This window comes from Xiphophorus couchianus, chromosome 5 (genome assembly GCF_001444195.1).
Source record: "Xiphophorus couchianus chromosome 5, X_couchianus-1.0, whole genome shotgun sequence".
Classification (NCBI taxonomy): Eukaryota; Metazoa; Chordata; class Actinopteri; order Cyprinodontiformes; family Poeciliidae; genus Xiphophorus; species Xiphophorus couchianus.
The window spans coordinates 36,041,416-36,060,591 of NC_040232.1; the positions used below are offsets into that span (position 1 = coordinate 36,041,416).

The 19,176-nt window shown below is 39.7% G+C and overlaps 1 protein-coding gene across 1 annotated transcript; it reads left to right on the forward strand.

Annotated features, from left to right (window-relative positions):
• The first annotated feature begins 5,667 nt into the window (after positions 1–5,667).
• On the forward strand, positions 5,668–13,131 carry LOC114143924 (homeobox protein unc-4 homolog). Its single transcript, XM_028016331.1, has 3 exons — positions 5,668–6,232; positions 6,933–7,108; positions 11,993–13,131. Exons 1-3 carry the CDS (start codon positions 5,971–5,973, stop codon positions 13,061–13,063), a joined length of 1,509 nt encoding a protein of 502 aa, XP_027872132.1. The 5' UTR covers positions 5,668–5,970; the 3' UTR covers positions 13,064–13,131.
• Positions 13,132–19,176: the final 6,045 nt, after the last annotated feature.

Consider the following 19,176-nt stretch of genomic DNA (forward strand, 5'->3'; position numbering starts at 1 on the left):
ATACTAATGAATTATTGCATTTTATGATAGTTATGCCAGTGACAATGTAGGTTTTATTCTCTACAACAATTGTTGCCAGTGGGAAAGAAACGTAGTCTAAAATGATTTTTTCTAACCTATTTGCACACAATAGGTGCAAATAGAGAATAAAAAAAATGAGAATAAAAATGACTTGCATAATCTGTTATTACAAGGACTGGCTACAAGTCCTCAGAACTATTTTAGACACATAAAGATACAATAGCACATCTATAACTGCTAGCATGGCGCCGTCTGTGTGGTATGCTAGCGACAACTATTGTTGCCATGCTTACATCTACTCTTCTTGCATGCAGGAATACAATTCTCGTTATATACCAGTAGACCAGTTAAAGAACATATGTACAATATATTTTAGATATATTTGTTAACTTAAGCATTTTACTCACTTCCTCTTGTAAAAGTTTGAGACAGACATTTACCTCCAGCCCAACAGTCAGGAAGTAAAGGTCTGATCATGTGAACATTTATTCACACTAGCTATGAGATTGATATTGCTTAGAGCAGACAACCTACTATTTCATTTCTAAGCTTGAATTAGCGGCCAAAAGCCAAAACAACACATTTAGAGCTTCCAGAAGTAAAACTGAAGAAATGCTATCTGGCAACAATTGTTGCTGGTGGGATTAAATAGCTTAACGGATCTGATTGACAACTAGGATCAACTGGAATGTATGTGTGAGGTGAGTTTTCTTTTTTTTTTTTTTTTAGGTCAGTGGCGCAAAATTCGGAATGTGATATATGCGGCACTTAGGGGCGCTGCCCAGGGCGCTCTGCTAGACGGGGGCGCCAGAGACTACAGCGCAAAAATGATTTCTAGTCAGCATTTTCTGTATCCAACAGCTGTTGGTGCATGTGTAAATGACGCCGTCTAGATCAGAGGCCGGCCTACAATATGTCCGCGCACACATCAGAAAGTGCAAAGTTCCTGAATAAACTTTGCACTTTATTCAGGGATTCCCTCCAACATCGACCCAAATGTATGACGTTTGGCACTTGTTTCTTAAAAAACATTTTATGACAACAGCGTTGAGCTGAGTCACCTCAGCAGAGATGACCTTTTATATTATTATTATTATCATTTTCTTGCTCTCCTTTTCTGCACAGAGCGACGAGAGGAGGAGGAGGAGGGGCTGGAGGCGAGGCAAGCCGAACCCTGCCCCGTGTGTGTGTGTCGCCCATCTTATTATCAAGTTAATTAAAGCTAGCATCTGACAATGTCACTCGTGCCCAGCAAAAAAAAAAAAAAAAAAAAAAAGAGGAGGCAGAAAAGGGAATTTAAATGCTGCGGTCTCTGAGGACCTCATGTCAAGGGCTGCTTTTCATTCAGCGCTGCATGTGTTTGGCTCGCGCAGCCACTCTGTGTGTGTGTGTGTGTGGGTGTGTGTGGGTGTGTGTGTGGGTGTGTGTGTGTGTGTGTGTGTGTGTGTGTGTGTGTGTGTGTGTGTGTGTGTGGGTGTGGGGGGGTTCAAACAGCTTCTATAAGCAAAATGACAAGAAAGTGTCGGAGTTTGATGTTCTGAAATGGCAGCAACGGAAATAAATACACATCAGACAGAGCAAGCGAGGAAATAAAGAAACAGTGAGAGCAAGAGAGAGAGAGAGATAAAGAAGGGTTGACATGAAAAGCGCCACTCAAGCTGTTCAAAGCTTCTGTACAGATTTGGTTCAAAAAAAGAAAAAAAGAAAAAAGGGGGGCTTCATAACATCCAAACGAACAGCCGACATTAAAGAGTCTATTAAAAAAAAAAAAAAAAAGTCAGACATTGAAATGCAGAAAAGCCCCCGCTCGGCGCGTGGACTCGGGGTCAAGTAACGAAGGGATTATATGGTTCTTCATAATAATATTAATTAAACAATTTACATGCTAATAAGGTAACAATTATCGAAGCTTCTGGTGAAAGATTCAGGTTATTACAACACGCCAATCCCGGGGCTTGCGGGTCACGGGCGAGAACAGCGGAGAGAAATCTCAACTCAAATTAACATTCTGTCAGCTCCAGAAATTGGATAAATAAAGTCGAATTAATTCACAGTAATGGAAGAGAGGGGCGGGGGGGAGCGGGGAGAGGAAGAGGGGGCATTTATTCAACCAGCTCTGATTACCATTCAGTATTCACCAGCACGAGGGGTGGCTCTCTGTCAAGAAATTTAACGCAGAATGAAGCGGTCTCTGCCTCGGGTGAGATTTGGCCCCCGCGACACCGTTTACAATTTATATGTATAATCTTTCCCTCCCCGTCCAAAGATGGCCACCTGGACACCTGGTGTTGCTTCTGGCCTCTCGAAACCTTTCATTTTCCATTTTTCCAATTCACACTTCAATTCGAGCACCATGCCCCCCCTCCCCCTCAGCCCCCCTCCCAGCGGCCCCAGACCCTTCACGTGACAGGATAAACTTCACATTTTAATTGGAGCCATTTTCCTATTTTCAAAATCTCCACTAAGCACGCGCCCCAGGAACTGCTGCAAATCGTCTGTGAAAGTATCTCGATTTTTTGTTTATTTATTTCTATACCGACGTAGACTGGATCACTGACGTCAACAAAAACAACCTCAGCTATACGCCGTGATTTTGGTTCTCTCTGGGTACTCCAGCTTCCTCCTCAGGGCGGAAATATCCACATTAAAGTGGATATATAATGCTTTTAAATCCTTCCTTTTCGCATGTAAATCGTCCACTTATGGCCTATATAAAGTAGACCTGCAATGCTTTGGTCTGAATTCCTGGTTACTGTATCTCTATAAGCACAGGCCCTTGTTTACCCTGTTCTGCTGCGGTCTTTTTAAATGTGAATAGACATTTCAAGCCCCGCCCCTCTCCTCCACTCCACTCAGCCATTTTTGTAGTTTGATACAATGATCTGCTGGCAGAGATAATTGTATCGCTGTCAAGTTTTGTCTCGACACCTTGTGGATTCTTAAGCTGTCAAGACATCAGAAGGGCAGTATTATGTGTTTTTCAGGCACAAAGTCCCATTTTACAGCATTATCAAGTAACCGTGTTAAGTACATTGTTATAAAAATTGGTTCATTTATGTATTTTTCCCCTTAGGGGATAAGAGATCACTTAACTAAATTTAGCTAAAGGCTTTAATAATATACCTCCTTTTTATCATAATCTCTTGAATGTGATTCCGTAGATGAACTCTGTACAATATGCAATCGTTGAATCTTTTTAAAGAAATGATAAAGAATGTATAATGACAGGAGTTCAAAATAAAAACACTGCTTCTACTAACATAGCAGCTTCTATTATGATTTGACAAATTAGATGTAATGGCAACTTAATTCAAAGAAAGACTCATCATTTATCTATATTAAGAGAGCTTTTATTTCAGCCAGTGAACTTGAACTCTAACCCGAGTGTTGTCTGTATTAAGTCTGAGATTTTCATTCACTGTCGTTCAAAAACAGGAGAAGAGCTCATGCTCTGTTCCACAGTGGCACCGTTTAGTGTTAAACTGTGAAGGAGTCCATTTTGTTCTGTGGAAAGAGAGGCGACCATGAGTCAACAGAAAGGAGGTCGGAGTGATCACCTTCTCTCTGTGGCGACGGACCAAATTGTTCAACCTGAGACATCCATTTGTGGAAAAGCAGAAAGAAATCTGTGAGAGGGGAATACATGTAGTCAGCCTTTCACACATCCTATCAATTACGGTGATATCTTAGTGTACAAAGCCATTCTGTGTAAGATTCTGTTTTATCATTCACTGATATTGAAACAAGACAATCCCAATCTCTCCTAACAGTGAGAACTGAACTGGGAAAGGACACTTTATGGGTTTTGACTCCTGACAGCAACAATCTTCATTCTGTGTCGGCTCTCTAAAAGTAGTTTCCTTGAATGTAAAGCCAGTAGAGTCAAAGGTAAGTGTTTCTTTATGTGTATGTAACTTATTACTCAATGGAGTGATAAACCAACCAGCTGCTTTCAGTTCAAGGATTTTTTAAAATTTTCATACCACCTAGCTAGCTTGACGTACAAAATTTGGACTCAGGTCCCAGATCCAGAAATCCACCACAATGGAAAATAAATAAACAAACAGTTGTTTCAAAAACTGGGATGACATTGAAAAGAGATCCAGCTTTTTCAATAGGTTGTCTTTAAGTGGCATCATACTGGCATCCTTGGTGGCTTTAAACGTCTTATGAAAAACAAATTTTCCTTGGCCTGGTTCAAGTTAGGTAGTTAACATTTTGAAATGAATGTTTTACTATTTGTTTTGTGTGTCTTTTTTTTTTTTTACATAGCATTTGGATAAATTTGTTTTCTCGATGCCTTTTCTAAATAGATTAGACTTGGACTTTGTACTTGCTGCTATGTCCACGAGGGTTTTCTTCCAAAATGGATCTGGGGTTATTAATTGGAAAAGCTGTCACTAAATAACCGCCGTTATTTAATCAATTAGCCTTCAAGTAGCCACGCTAGAACTCTTCTTTGTCCTTGTTGGTTTCAGTCCAGTTTGTTTGTTTTATGCGTGCACAACATTAAGACTTGTTCATTTGATATTCCATCACAGTTGGTAAAGTTAAAGTTTGAAAGGCGCTTCAATGACTAACTGACAAAATAAATAACACACTGGATATTGAACATTTGGTAATGTGAAGAAATTCCTCTGGTTACAAATATGATGTGATAACTCAACAAAAAAGGTGGAGAGAAGTGGTAAAGAAGCTGCTATTGAATTATTTGAATCCGTGAAGCTGCAGTATGTAGCTTTTATTTTTTAAAAAAAGTCAAGTTACATTGATAATCTGTGTATTAAAACAGGAGGACATGCTACATGCAAGTTTAAGCAATTGTCATTGAATGTCAATCACTGAAAAGTTCATTTATTTCAGCAAATTAGATCAAAAAGTAACGTTCATATGTCATACAGAGCCATGAATATTTTTAATGGGTGTTTTTGTTCAGTTTGATGATTTTGGTTTGCAGATAGGTCTGCAGCTTGTGAATTTCACCTCACAATTCTCTCAGTTTTCCTTCCACTCAACTTTCTATTAAAATGCTTGAGTTGTGGACAGTCAGCTTCTTCTGACATTGTGTCTTACCCACCATAGGTCAGCAGTCTTCGCCATGTTTATGTAGGTTATAGCAGGTCATGCTATGAATACATTTCTGTATTTAAAATATGTTTCCCTGGTTTATTGTAATGTTCAAATTTTCTGGAAAATGGACTTTTAAGCCACAATCATTAACATGATTATGGTTTAAACAGCTGGTTTGACATTTTGAACTGGATCACTGATATGAATTACCTTCATGGTTATATTCTGGTTTACAGAGATGCACCTGTAGCATCTGCTGAGCATATGAAATTGCGCTTTCTCATTCGAACAATTCTAAGTTTTATTCCTGGGAATTTAATGGAATTGGACTTTCAGTCACTTGGATATTTTCCGAGTGCCAGATTAGCCTCGTCCTCATTGTTTTGACAGGTCTGAATTAAAGGACTGGGCCAGGTAATTAGCGATTGATCCAGAAAAGCTAAAAAAAAAAAAGAAAAGAGAGAGAAAACGCCTCTCTCTCTCTCTCTCTCTCGCTTTCTCACTCTCTCTTTTCTAGCTCTCTCCTGTTTCCTTCAGTTACTCCATTAACCGCGTCTCTGACGTCACCGGACGATTAACGCTTCTTATTGGTCCCGGGAGCAGATGGAGGAGTCCTAATGAGCTGGCTGCTACACAGAGAGACCGGGGTTACCGTCTGGGCTGGACCGTCAGAGAAGCAGCGATATCAGCCTCCTCAGCCTCGCCGCTCACCGCTCGGTGGCCGAGGCTCCGCGCGTGTCCGCTCCCGTTCCCCTCATCTCCTTCTCCTTCTTCCTCCTTCTGCCTCCTGACTGTTTTTTCCCCCCCCATCTATTCTGACTGCATGTTCAGCCACACCGCCTCCCTCTGCGTCTTCACTTCGGCCGAGCTCCGCCGAACATGGACAGCCGGGTTCTCGAGCATCCTCACGCCCAGTTCGGCGGCTCCTTGGGCGGCCTGGTGGGTTTCCCCTACTCGCTCGGTTCCCACCATCACCACCACCACCACCAGCACGTTTACGAGCTCGCGAGCGGACACCAGCTGCAGTCCGCGGCCGCCGTACCCTTCTCTATAGACGGATTATTAAACGGCTCGTGCTCGGCCTCTGCGGTCTCCTCCAGCCCTTTACTGTCATCCGACAGCCAGCAGTTCAAACTATCAGGTGAGTCTGCCTGGGTTTTGTTTTTTTTAAATTATTGTTTGTTTGTTTGTTGTTTTTTTTTTTAATCTGTAGAGTTAAAACTTTAAAGTCTGTTAAATGCGAGTTGCTGAATAAAAATTAGACTGTGTTCCTAAAGCTGGTAAAAGTAGAAACTATTTATATTAAAAACTGGGAATTACCAAAAAAAAAACAAGTCATGAAAAAGTTTTTAAAAGATCAAGTTTGGAGAAGTTTTGATGGATAATTTCAGTTTTTAAATTGAGGAACACTTAGCATGGCCCGCAAGGGCCCCATCAACGTGGGGCCCTTCGGCTACATTAATACTCTTATGTCATCCCTCATAAATATTGTTCTCTTACTTTTTGCAAGTTTGTTTTCGTGTCTATCTAAAGAGTAATTTTATGTTATTAGCGCTTTATTGTTTGCACTTCAATAGAAAATGTTTTTGATATTTATTTCTGTTAGCAAATTTGTTTGAAAGTATTTTATCAAACAACAAACTAAAGCTGGCAATTTTACATCTAAGTTGCTCACATTTACTTGTCGATTGGACTTGGCATCAGCATCTCTCAATCTCTCCCTCTCTCTCTTTATGCACGTGTGTACCTATCTGTCTTTTACACACACACGCGCGCACCCCCACACACAAACAAAAACACGCGCGTCTGCATATGCACACGCACGCGCGCACGTCTCGCAGATTCCGGAGACCCGGATAAGGACAGTCCCGGCTGCAAAAGGAGGAGAACCAGGACGAATTTCACCGGCTGGCAGCTGGAGGAGCTGGAGAAGGCTTTCAACGAGAGTCACTATCCGGACGTGTTCATGCGGGAGGCGCTCGCGCTCAGGCTCGACCTCGTGGAGTCCAGAGTTCAGGTGAGCCAAACGAAATCCATCTGATGTCTCTTTATTTATTATTATTATTATTATTATTATTATTATTATTTGAATTTTCTTTCTTGTCAAATTTGGAGCCATTTTTTATTAGCTACTCTTTCAAAATTTTCCAGTTATTATTGAATTTAACAGGGAAAAAAAAAAACAAAAAAAAAAAACAACCTTCCAGCATGAACACATCTGGAGATAATTGTTGTGTTATGGTCCATAAAGCCTGCCCCATCCTGATGGAGCTGCTTGTCAATAATGAAAGCACCAGAAAAGAGTCTCATTTGAATTTTGCACGTGGGCCATCTATTGATTTATGGGCTAATTAAAACAACTCTATTTACAAAACGAATCGATAGGTGAAAGGATATGTTGCACTTCATTTATGTTGGTTCTTTTTTTTTTTTGTACTTTATTCATAATTCTGCTAATAGTCTTCTTATTACTTGTGCTTATATTGCGTGATTGAGTTGCAGCACAAATATTTTATTAAACACATCTTGTATTTGTTAACAATATATAATTCCCTACTGAAAGGGAATTATATATATATATATATATATATATATATATATATATATATATATATATATATATATATATATATATAAACAACATATATATATATATATATATATATATATATATATATATATATATATATATATATGTATATATATATATATATATATATATATATAGCTTTGGCAACAATAACAGCAGTAGCTTAACCTGATTTGAGGTGATTTCTACTAGAAAAAATTGCAGTATATTTTTGTTTTTCTAAAATTAATGTATTTTTTTGCTAGAGATAAAAAGGGTAATAATAAGGTCAATACAGTAAAATAAACTGCTAATTGATGATTTTAAAAAAGCTGATAATGTTTTCAGAAAATAAAAGGAGAAAATGCAATTTAAGGCTTTGCTAACGCGTGAACTTGCATGCACGAAATGTCCTTGCTAATTTATTATTATTATTATTATTATTATTATTATTAATATTATTAATATTATTATTATTAATGTTTACAGTTAAGCTATTATTTGTTTTAAACAGCTGTATCTTTGGATATGAACCTGAAAGACGCTTTACGTTTCCCATCCGCTTTTCAAGCGCGCGCTGTTCGCAGCAGTCGCGGGGCGCAAACGGAGCTCGCAGTTATTCTATGTTGTTTGGGGATTTTGTTTCTTAAAACCTCAGATTACTGTTCCCTCAAGCTGATCAGTGCTCCTTTATCACCAAGTTTTTATTTATTTATTTATTTATTTGCCAGCGGATGATAGAACCGACATTAACAATTCATAAGAAGCGCCATTGTCGCGCGCGATGTTGGGTCCTCGTGCAGTTATTATGCAATGTTCGGCGGATCCTACTTGCGCATGCTAAACTCCTGGTGTTATCAGCGGCGAACATGCGGCTGTCAGCGCGCCTAGAGGCCGAGCGGTGGGAGCTGGAAGGCGGGTGGAGGCTCCCTGCCTCGGCTCGGTGAAAGAAGAGGTGGAGGGGGGAGGAGAGGAGGGACTCTGAGGGAGCAGAAGGCTGGGTGTGGATGAACAGACGGGATATGGCTGATTTAGCCGTAGAACAGTTAAATTTAATTGGCGGATGTACCTATTACAGCAGCTCATTGGTAATTAACACCAGCACATCTGTGCACCTGCTGGCCCAAGGCTGTGACCTATGAACTTAAGAGGTCTTAAGGTGTGTGAAGCAGCATTGCACGTAGATCCAAGGAGATAAAGAACGTGATTGTCTTCAATTCTGGGGGAATTTCTATGGATTTGTTGTAAATTTTCCTATTTTATCCTTGCTTTTCTTCCCCTTTCATGCATGTTTTCTCTTACAGCTATGAAATCTGCTGATGTTTGATGTTGGGAGACCCATTATGTTTGACAGTTGTTTTAAAGTGGCCCCCACAAGTATTGAATGTCTTGGCTGAGATTGGATGTCTTTTTTTGTTTGTTTTTTTTACTCAAGTATACAATTATGGGAAATCTACATGAAAACGAATCAAACACTACCAGAAATATGAGTTTATCACAACAACGTAAGGAGAGGCAGGTTTATTTACATAGCACCATTCATACACGAGGTCATTTATAGAGCTTGAAAGGAAAACAATGAAACGAACAAAAAATATATATCATTAAGCAAAAAACGAAATGGAACACTGGAATATTAATTAAAAACAAATACATAAACAGGTAAAGCATGATAAAAATAAACTGCTAAATAATCTCAGCCTTTTGGTGAAGCATCTCTACTCAGTTTAATAAAAGCAAACCACTCCAATTCATATGTGGTTGTGTGGAATCCACTTTGAGGAGGTGCAGATCAGATCAGTTCATAAGAAAGTCAATCCAGTCACACTGAGATAAAAATCAGATGCAATGCAATTTGATCCTAATTTCAATGCAAGACTGCCAGAGCGAAATGACTTCATCAGTATGTCCAAAATCAAACGTTTGTTTTTCTGTTGAAGCATTCTGAGTGACAAAAACTTAAAAAGTCAAGCAGGTCGATTTCGCTCTTTTTTCTTTTTCCTTCCATATAAAATAATTGAAACGCATCAAATAAAATTCAGTCAGACCAAAATTTTAGTTTTGGGGAAAGATCTGAGAAAACACTGAAGTGAGAATAAAGTCTTGTTGAAGAGGATGTGAGTCTTAGCATTTGCTGCAACTAAACACTCTTAGAACCATGTGGAAAAAAGTCAAAGGTTCTGAACATTGATTGATCCAGGCCTTCACATTTTTGTACATTTAGACCAAAACTAAGATGACTACATGTGACTAAATTGTAACCCAAAACTATGACTGTGACCAAAACTGAATTAGAACCTCAAAAATAACAGAGTCATGAAGTGACAATTAGTAAAAAGTTTTTTTTACTAATACCACTTGACTGCACCAAGTGACTGACTTTGTTTCTGGTCAGGTTCTAATATTCTATTGTTACTTTTAATTCATAAATCCATTGAATTACAGATGTATTACAAAATTTCACCAGAGTGGAAGGAACACTGGATTTATGCTTCAAAATCATCATCTCCAAATCTGACTTTTCTTTCACAAACAAACAAAAACAGACAATGAAAATATAGCATGTATACCAACTACATGATTATACAAAAAAACAAAGAATGGTGACAAGAGTTTCTGCTTTTGGTTGTTCATGAATTAATAACCCACAGCAGGAACAGCAGTCTGATCAGCAGGCATTAGAAATTGCATTACACATAACACATCAGAAGGAGAAATTTGATTCAAAATATGAAAATAGTGAGGAAAAAAAGAGAAAAATGCTAATGTGTGTTCTCAAAAAACTACTGACGGTTGTCCTGTGCCTTTTGCGGCTGGAAGGTTGTTTTATGGAGGGTCGATCTGATTGGGATTACATAATATTTCACAACTAAATTGCTAAACCAACTGAGAAACTGACCCTAGCATGTGGCTTTATGGGTAAAAAACAAATTAAAAAGTGAAATTGGACAATTTCACAGAAAAGGCCAGCATGTAAATTTAATCTGGCTGGAATGTTCAGTCTGGTGTCAAAATAACTTTCCCATTGTCAATTAAATGATAACCATAATTCGAGATGCACCCATCTGATATTAATATCGGTATCGGCCCCAATATTGGAAAAAAATTCTAGATCGGGTATTGGTGACAATTGGCTGTCAATAATGGCAGATCTATTCAATCTCATTCTATGCTTTGTGCGCTGAGCATTATTATTTATTTATTTTACATTTTATGTACAATTCCTAATTACAGATGATTTGTCGCAGTTTATTTTTACATGCTTGACCAAGACAGTCAACCTATTGTTGACTATCTTGGTCACTTTCAGTTTTTTTTATTATTTATTTAACATTGGCTGTTAAACTCCTTATTGTACTGATTGAACAAATAAAAGTTTTGTTGTTTTTACATGTTTAACCAAAATTGTGCAGCTATGGGTGTATTTAAGTGAGCTGTACTGGTGCAGAATGATCAAATAAATGTGTAATTCAGTACATTTATGTGAGTGATTTTAAAAATGTAAACTTTTTAAGTCAATTCAGCGCTGTTTTCCTGTATCGGATCAGTATCGGTTGATACTACTCCTCACATATCGGTATTGGAGGGGAAATAATTTGATTGGTGCGTCCCTAACCATAACAACATCATTCATAGTGACCTGCTGCCTTTTCAATTGGACTTAATTCAGTTTATTTACATAAAGCCAGTTATAACATATGTAATTTCAACACTTCTTACAAAACAAATAACTCCAATTCATGTGTAAAATATATAATCCATCCAATCATCCTGAAAGATTCACATTCCTTGTTTTAACACATAGGCCTGCCACAATAAACAATAAATCAATTAATCACATAATATATTAAAACAAGCTCAATAATTTCTATTTGTATTATTTGTTGTTTTTCTCTTTCCACCAAAAACTGGACGACAGATGTCTCCAGTATGGTGCTTTTGTCTCAAGTAGACCTTTTTTGAAGTCACAATTTTGTTCACAGAGTCTTCAGTATCCATTTTATTTGTTGTTTCTCTTCTGTTGTTTATTTAAAATGTCTTCCAATTCCAGTGTGAAATCTTCATTGGAATTTAAAGCTTCTTAATATTTCAGAACGTGTTCTTGCCTTATTTTTCCATTACCATTATATTACTTGAAAATTGTCTCAAAACTGTATTATCGTTTATCACGATAACTTCTGGGACAATTTATCAGCCAGCAAAAGTTTTTTCTTGTGGCAGGCCTAATGGCTCAATGCAGCAACGCTGAGTTTAAAATGCTAATTGGAAAAAGTTTTCTATGTAGTTGTGTGAATAAATGTTTACACGCACTCTCTTTGTATGTGTGAATAGGTGTGGTTTCAAAACAGACGAGCTAAATGGAGGAAGAAGGAGAACACGAAGAAGGGCCCCGGGCGGCCCGCTCACAACTCCCACCCAACCACCTGCAGCGGCGAGCCCATGGACCCCGAGGAGATCGCGCGGCGGGAGCGCGAGCGGGCCGAGAAGAAGAAACGCAAACATGAGAGGAAGCTGCTCAAGTCCCAGAACAAGCTCCTGTCGGGCGACAGCTTCCACACGCCGGGCGGCTCCGAAAGCGACAGCGGGGTGTCGCAGTTCACCGACAGCGAGCAGCAGCCGCCGCTGCCCTCCATCCACGTGGAGCTGCCGGCGTCGAGGGGCGAATCCAGCTGCGACCAAACGCGACACGACTTCGGTCCGCCGCAAAACCAGCCAAACCAAAGAACCATGGGGGAACCGGAGCAGGTCTCTCCGGGCAGCACGCACAGCCCCGGCCCTGGGGGTCAGAGGTCGCCCGGCATGCAGAAGCGGAACCCATTCAGCGTGGAGAGCCTCCTCTCCGACACCATGCCACGGCGGAAATCCCAACTGGACTTTTCCCCGCTTCCCAATCAAAGGACGCTGGTGGGAAAGGGGCACTTCCTGCTTTACCCCATCACCCATCAGCCTTTGGGGTTTTTAGTGCCCCAAGCCGCCCTGAAGGCAGCTCCGTGTCAGGAGAACTCCGACAGACTCGCCCAGGGACAGAGGCGCTCGCCGAGCGAAGGGAGCCCGGCTCCCTCCGACCTCTCCGCCTTTGGCAGCACCACTGACCGTTTGAACTCGGCCCGTATGGAGCACACACTCCACAATCACCTCGGTGTTACAGCAGAGGCGGGCGACGCCAGGGTCCGCGTCGGCAGCTGCAAAAACGCGGCCTTCCCCGTTCCTCCACCGTCCGACGGCACGGATCAGACGGTTCTGGTCGGCGAGGACGGGGGGCCGACGTCTCGAACGGAGGTCGAGCAGAGTTCAAAGGAAAGGAGTGCAAGAGAGGAACCGGGGTCTCCAGGCCTCGCCGAGGCGAACACAGACTGTGGAGAAACACCAGGAACAGATGGAGAGGATGTCGATATGGACTAACACTTTCTAGGAGCAAACACAAACAAAGGACCAGGGAAAGAAAAAAAACAAAAACGCTCCAACCAGTTCAAACATTCCCAAAGTTCTGCCGAGACACTCTGAAACATATCAGGAATCAGGAGACTTGAGCTTTTGTTTATTTTCTTTTTTTTAAAGGGTATGACGAGTCCAGCCTTTTGAGCAACCCCCCCCCGGCCCCCGACACACACCTTTTAGAAGCAGGTTTCGCTCTTTTTCTTTTTCCTTTTTCTTTTTGTGAACAGCTTGTAAGAAAAACTATAGGCTTCAATAAAACGTACACAACAAAAATCCTCAAATATTGTAAAAAAAACAAAAAAAAAAACAACAACAAACAAAAACATAAAAAAATGAGATAACGATATTTATATGTAAACATTTTTGATAAATAAAGTTATTGTTTTAATTGAATTCCGTTTGTCTTGAGGTTGGAGTTAGAAAAGGATGTTTGACAGAAGCTTTTTGGACCATGGCAGCTAGAGATTTGTCATGTTACAGCAGAAAATCCCCCCCCCCCTCTTTTTGTCCTCCCCTCTCCCCCTCTGTGTCGTGAGCCATGCAAGAGCTGGAGCTCAAGTCCGTCTGGCTGTTTGTATTTATTGCTTTAACAAATTTATTCATTTGAAAGGCCGAGCTGGAATGAGGTTAGTGGCCGCGGGCTATAGGACCCTGCGCCTCCTGCTGAGTTTTGATATGAAAGTAATTATTTTCCCACTGGCTGCCGCAGGTCTCCAGGCAGTAACCCCCCCCCCACCACCACCACACACACACACACACACATCCCTTCTTTCTTTTTTCCTCTCCCCTTCTTTCGTTTCAGCCCAAAGGGTTATTAGACATTACCGATTTCCAGTGATATGGAATCACATAAACTTCCTACAATAATAGAATTAGCATGAAAGGCAGGGGTGTCAAATTGAAATGGGAAAATAATAGCCGCGCCAGCTGCACCGCGCCGGTGTGTGTATACGCGCGCGCGGGCGCGCGCGATCCGCTGTGCGTGAGCGTGCATAGTCTATTGAGCAGGAGGCGGAGATGGTAGCTGGGAGATTCGTGGGGCGGAATTTTCATGAGCTGCCGCGGCTGTCAGACGGCCCTTGTAGTCGGCTATATTAAGATAGATGCTCGATGATATCCCTCATTGTTCTGTCGCTTATATTGATGTTGCTGTGTTATCGCCCTATTGATCATGTGTCGCACATAATAGGACAGGCGCGCGCCCGCCTGCCTGCCTCGTTTTTTTTTGTTTTTTTTTTAACAAAAGCGCCTGGGCCCCTCGTCATTTGTTCTAATAGGACTGTGATTCCCTCCGGGCCGAGACAGATAAAGATATAGGAGGGGAGACGGAAGAAAGGAAGCCCGGTGATGTGCATTAGCATTCTTTAAAAAAAAAACAACTAATTGTTGTTAGAACTTCTTGGAGTATACTATAAATGGGAATTTTGGAGAGCATTAAATATTATTAGTCATTAAAAGCAAAATATTAGAATATTTAGACTATAATGTGACTGAAGACTTTTCAGTCTACAATTTGTCTAAAATGCTCATATGCTAATAAACAGACCGAATTTAGGTGCTGAATCTAATGTAGCAATATTAATTAATATTGGCTAATTTTATTGGCAATAACTTACATTTACTTACTCAATTAAATGACTTAATTTCTAACTATTCAGTAATAATTTTTTTTTCTAATTTGGCGTGTTCTCCATGGCAACAAGAAAAGAAAAACATAGCAATTGGTTTATTAAGGCATACTGAGGCTAATGTATTGACATCTATTTTAATATGTAAACATATAAACAGCACAACTAGAGCTAATGTGTTCTGTTCATTGGAAATGAAGGATTATGAAGCTAAACATGCCTGTAGGTTTGACTTTAGCTTCAGCACTTTAACATAACTAGTTAAGGTTGAATGCAATCTTTTAAAGATATGTCACCACAAAATAGTACGTTAACATTTGCCCTTAAAATCATAGCTATGGTGTTAATTGCCTACCACTGCCATGGGTGAAGAAGCTTAGCTTGTTAGCATGTTTGACAAAGCTAAACTTGCTAAAGTTGGATAAAAAAGGAAAATAATTTTTTTTGATTAATGGATCTAGATCTAATACTTTTTTCTACTGCTATAACTTTTTGTGTAATCTGTTTTCTCTGACATCCAGAGTCAATCTGTGTTGTTCATTAGTTCTAATTGCTTCACAGCTTACAAGCTGGCTAGCTAGCCAGCTTGATTGGCTAGCTGAAGCTGGATGGTACTTTAGATTTTTCTTGAACACACAAACTTTATTAACCTCAAGTCTAATGAGAATTTTAAAAACTTGTTGTTTTTTAAAAAAATTGATAAATCACATCATTAAATAGTTCTCTGCTGGACACATCACACAATTAGCAAGAAATGTCAACGTTAAACCGATTCAGCAGCTTCCTGGACATTTTTTAATCAAAATGTTTTAATACGCTACAAACAAGTTAGAATTCAGCTATCACAAAACGTTATGTTCAAAAGAGCTACTTCTTGATTAAAATAATAATAAGTTTGATGGCTAATTTCTACAACTCTCCAAAATTCTATTTTACAGTGTGTGTGGAGTCCATCATAGACCAGCTTGGCTGATTTGTTTACGTGGTTTTCAGTATGAATGAACATATCGACTTAGTAAAAGTTACGGCCTGTCATACAGCTGGTTGTTGACAAAGTTGCTGTGTCGGACCAACAATTTAAATTTGCACTCAGCAGTTAAACTTGCACTCAGCAGTAAAGCTAAAGTTAAACTTGCGCCCAAACTACCGATTTTAACTTTGACAAGTTGCTTGCTATTGAACGACACATTATAGTTGTGGTCGTCATGACAACGGTTTACTTGCCTCAGTGTTGGAATAGATTTTAAACATCTACTGACAATTTGGAAACATTTAGTGCCTCACTCACAAACCAGCTCAGAGATGTGTCTGAAATTCGAGGTAAGAAGAGCTTAGTGGCCACTAAATATTAATGATTAGAGTTCTGAAAGTCCTGCATGAACATTTTAACCAAATGATATTGGTTCTGTCAATTTTAGCCATCCTTAATCAATATGTGTTGTCTAAAAGAAATTGGAAAGACTTTACACCATGAAGGATTTATAATTTAGTTTAAAGTTAAGGAGTATTACAAGACCTCTAGTTGAGAAGTTTCAAAGGGATGATTCAGACATTTTTCCAGATTTACTAACACAGTGCAATCGATGTCACACGTTTAAATAGATTTAAAATATGCATCAATCTGCTGTTTCAGCTTGTCCATCGCCTTTTGTTTTGTTTTGTTTCAAACTAGATGAGCTAGTGGATCCTAATAATTAGTTCAAATCTGACGCATTTAGTTTGGTGAGAACATTTTGACAGTTGGAATGAATTTTTACTGATTTAAGTGTAGGTAGCTGTTAAAGTTAAGCACTCGAAAATATTGACTGATCCTGTCCAAATGAAATGTACCCAAATGTTACACCAATTCTGTCATTGAGATTCTAACAGTTTGACTTCTGGTTTTTTTTTACAGTGTGTGGGGATTGGGGGGAACGGAGGAGATGTTTGTTCTTTCAAATGTGCCCAAATAGACGCGTACAATGGACATGCGCAAATCCCAGTTTAAAAAAACAAAACAAAAAAAAAAACAGAGAGAGAGAGAGAGAGTGTCTGGCTTATGAAGTGTAAACGCCACCAACTCCCTGGAAACCGAAATCCCAATTATTAAAACCATTAATTCTGGCGAGCCCTGCTCGCAGAGGAGCGGTGTTGACAGCCCCGGCTAAATATCCCCTGATCCCTCCCGGTCACCTCGCCTTTATTTGCAAATAAATTGAGGGAAGATCCGAGGGACAGGGCTTTACTTTGCTGCGCCGGTCCTAAAATGAATTTCCCCGTGCCGGAGTCTCTTTAATAATATTTACATAATTTTCGCTCAGTGACTCTGCTATTTGCGCTGTAGGAAGCGGGTTGTGGTGGAGGAGGGGTTCTTACAGGAAAAAAATAATTAGACAAGAGGATGAGGAGGGAAGCGGAGTGAGACACAGCAGGAGGGAGGATGGGTTAAGACCGAAGCTGAACACTAAATTCCCAGACAGCTAAAATCAATGAAAGTAATAACCCTATTATTTAATTCATAAGGACATTATTTCCCCACAAGGCCTCCAGTAACGTCCCCTTCGACCGAAACAATCACATTAAATCGTTCATTCCGCGCGTGCTGTGTGAAATCCCTCCGTTCGTTCACTGTATTATTTTATTTATCTTTTTATTTTATTTTTTTCTTTAGGTGAAGCACTTTGTTATAATCGGTTAGTTTCAGAAGCGCGGTTAATTAAAACGCATAGGCTGAACTCCCTCCTGTAAGGCCTTTGTTGCAGCCCGAGTTTGAGGTGGAGAGACATAATAAATCAAAAACAGAAAGCAGAGGATTTCATCTAGAGTATTGTTTTTAGACAGGAATACCCTGACCCCGCCCACAGCCACAAACAATTACTATTTTTTTTTTGTTTGTGTTGTTGAGTAGACAGAAAGTATGGCGGCACATTCACTTCATAAACAGTGTGAGACGTTCACTGACGTCTAAACATGTGGTTGAGGCTCAAACCATCCCCTTTAATTAGACTGAATTTGGACTGGAAAGCAACCGGTCAAGATTTTGCTTCCTTTATCTGTGCAGATTTTCCATCTATATTTCTGAGCAAAAAAATATGTATAACTGCTGAAATTGGCCGAAACAAATGAATGAATTTACAATTTAGAACATTTGGCATATCTGATTTGTTCAAGTTCAGACATAAAATGTTTTAAATCTATTCTAACAAGGTTTTCTCTGACAGTTTACAGCTGAGAACTAATTGTCCAAGAGAGGCCGAGGAATGCAAGCCTGATTTTTATTTTTAGCATTAGCACTATAAGTAAGCTAACTAAAGCTGCATTCAAACCTAAATTCTTACTATACCTCGGAATATTTCTTCAATTTTACTAAGTAGGCAATTATATAATGTGTCCCAATATACACAGAGCTTCTCAACTCACAAATGAGTGAATGATTAAACAATTATAGATCAATTCTAATCAAGACATTTGTGCAACTTTCATTACCGAAATAAATTTAGTGCCCGACATAACCGTAGTGGGGCACGAAATTCACAATTTAATGTGCTTAGTAAAAAAGTTAAAGAGTTTATATGCCCGCAATTTAACAAACTCCTTTTTAAAAGTATAAAAGTCACCAAATTAAACACATTTTGGGCTAAACAAATACAGCCACTCTCCATTAAATGCATTTATTTACCTATTTATTCTTTGATTGAAGATCACTACTTCACTTCTGGGGTAAATATTTGACAACAGCGCAATAAAATTCCTAAAAGTGATGTAATAGATTTTTATTGTTGGTGTGAGACTAAGATTATTCAGGGGGCCCCATTTGAGGAAAACCCACTAAATACGGCCCTGGAGAGAAGTGGCCAATCCATCAGTATAAAGTTTAACAGAGTTAAATCTATCTATCTATCTATCTATCTATCTATCTATCTATCTATCTATCTATCTATCTATCTATCTATCTATCTATCTATCTATCTATCTATCTATCTATCTATCTATCTATCTATCTATCTATCTATCTATCTAGTGTGTGCACGCGCGTGTGTGACACCGACGCAAACGACCAATCGATCAAGCCGAGCCCGGACCGGCCCCGGCCCTCCTGCTGGGCCCGGCGCCGCTCATGCATCACACTTTATGAATTCAATTTCAGCCGGGAGAAATTTTCAATTTGAACGCGCGATCATTACGGCGTGGGGGGATAGCGCAAATTGTTTTTGCTCTATTATGCATTCGGACGCCATCATTTTTCTTTCTAATTACCGAGGTGTCAGCTCGGCCTGTCACCCGGGCGCTGATTTTCAATTTAACTGATCATCATACATTCATTTTCCCATTTGATAAATCTGCTATCTAGACGCGCCCGCCATGCCCGGAATATTAAGCGGCGCCGGGCGCGCGGTAATAGGGGGATGTGTATGCGGCAATGAGCGCGGATCAGCCAGCTAATTTAGCACCTTCCACATTCCCCGTCTC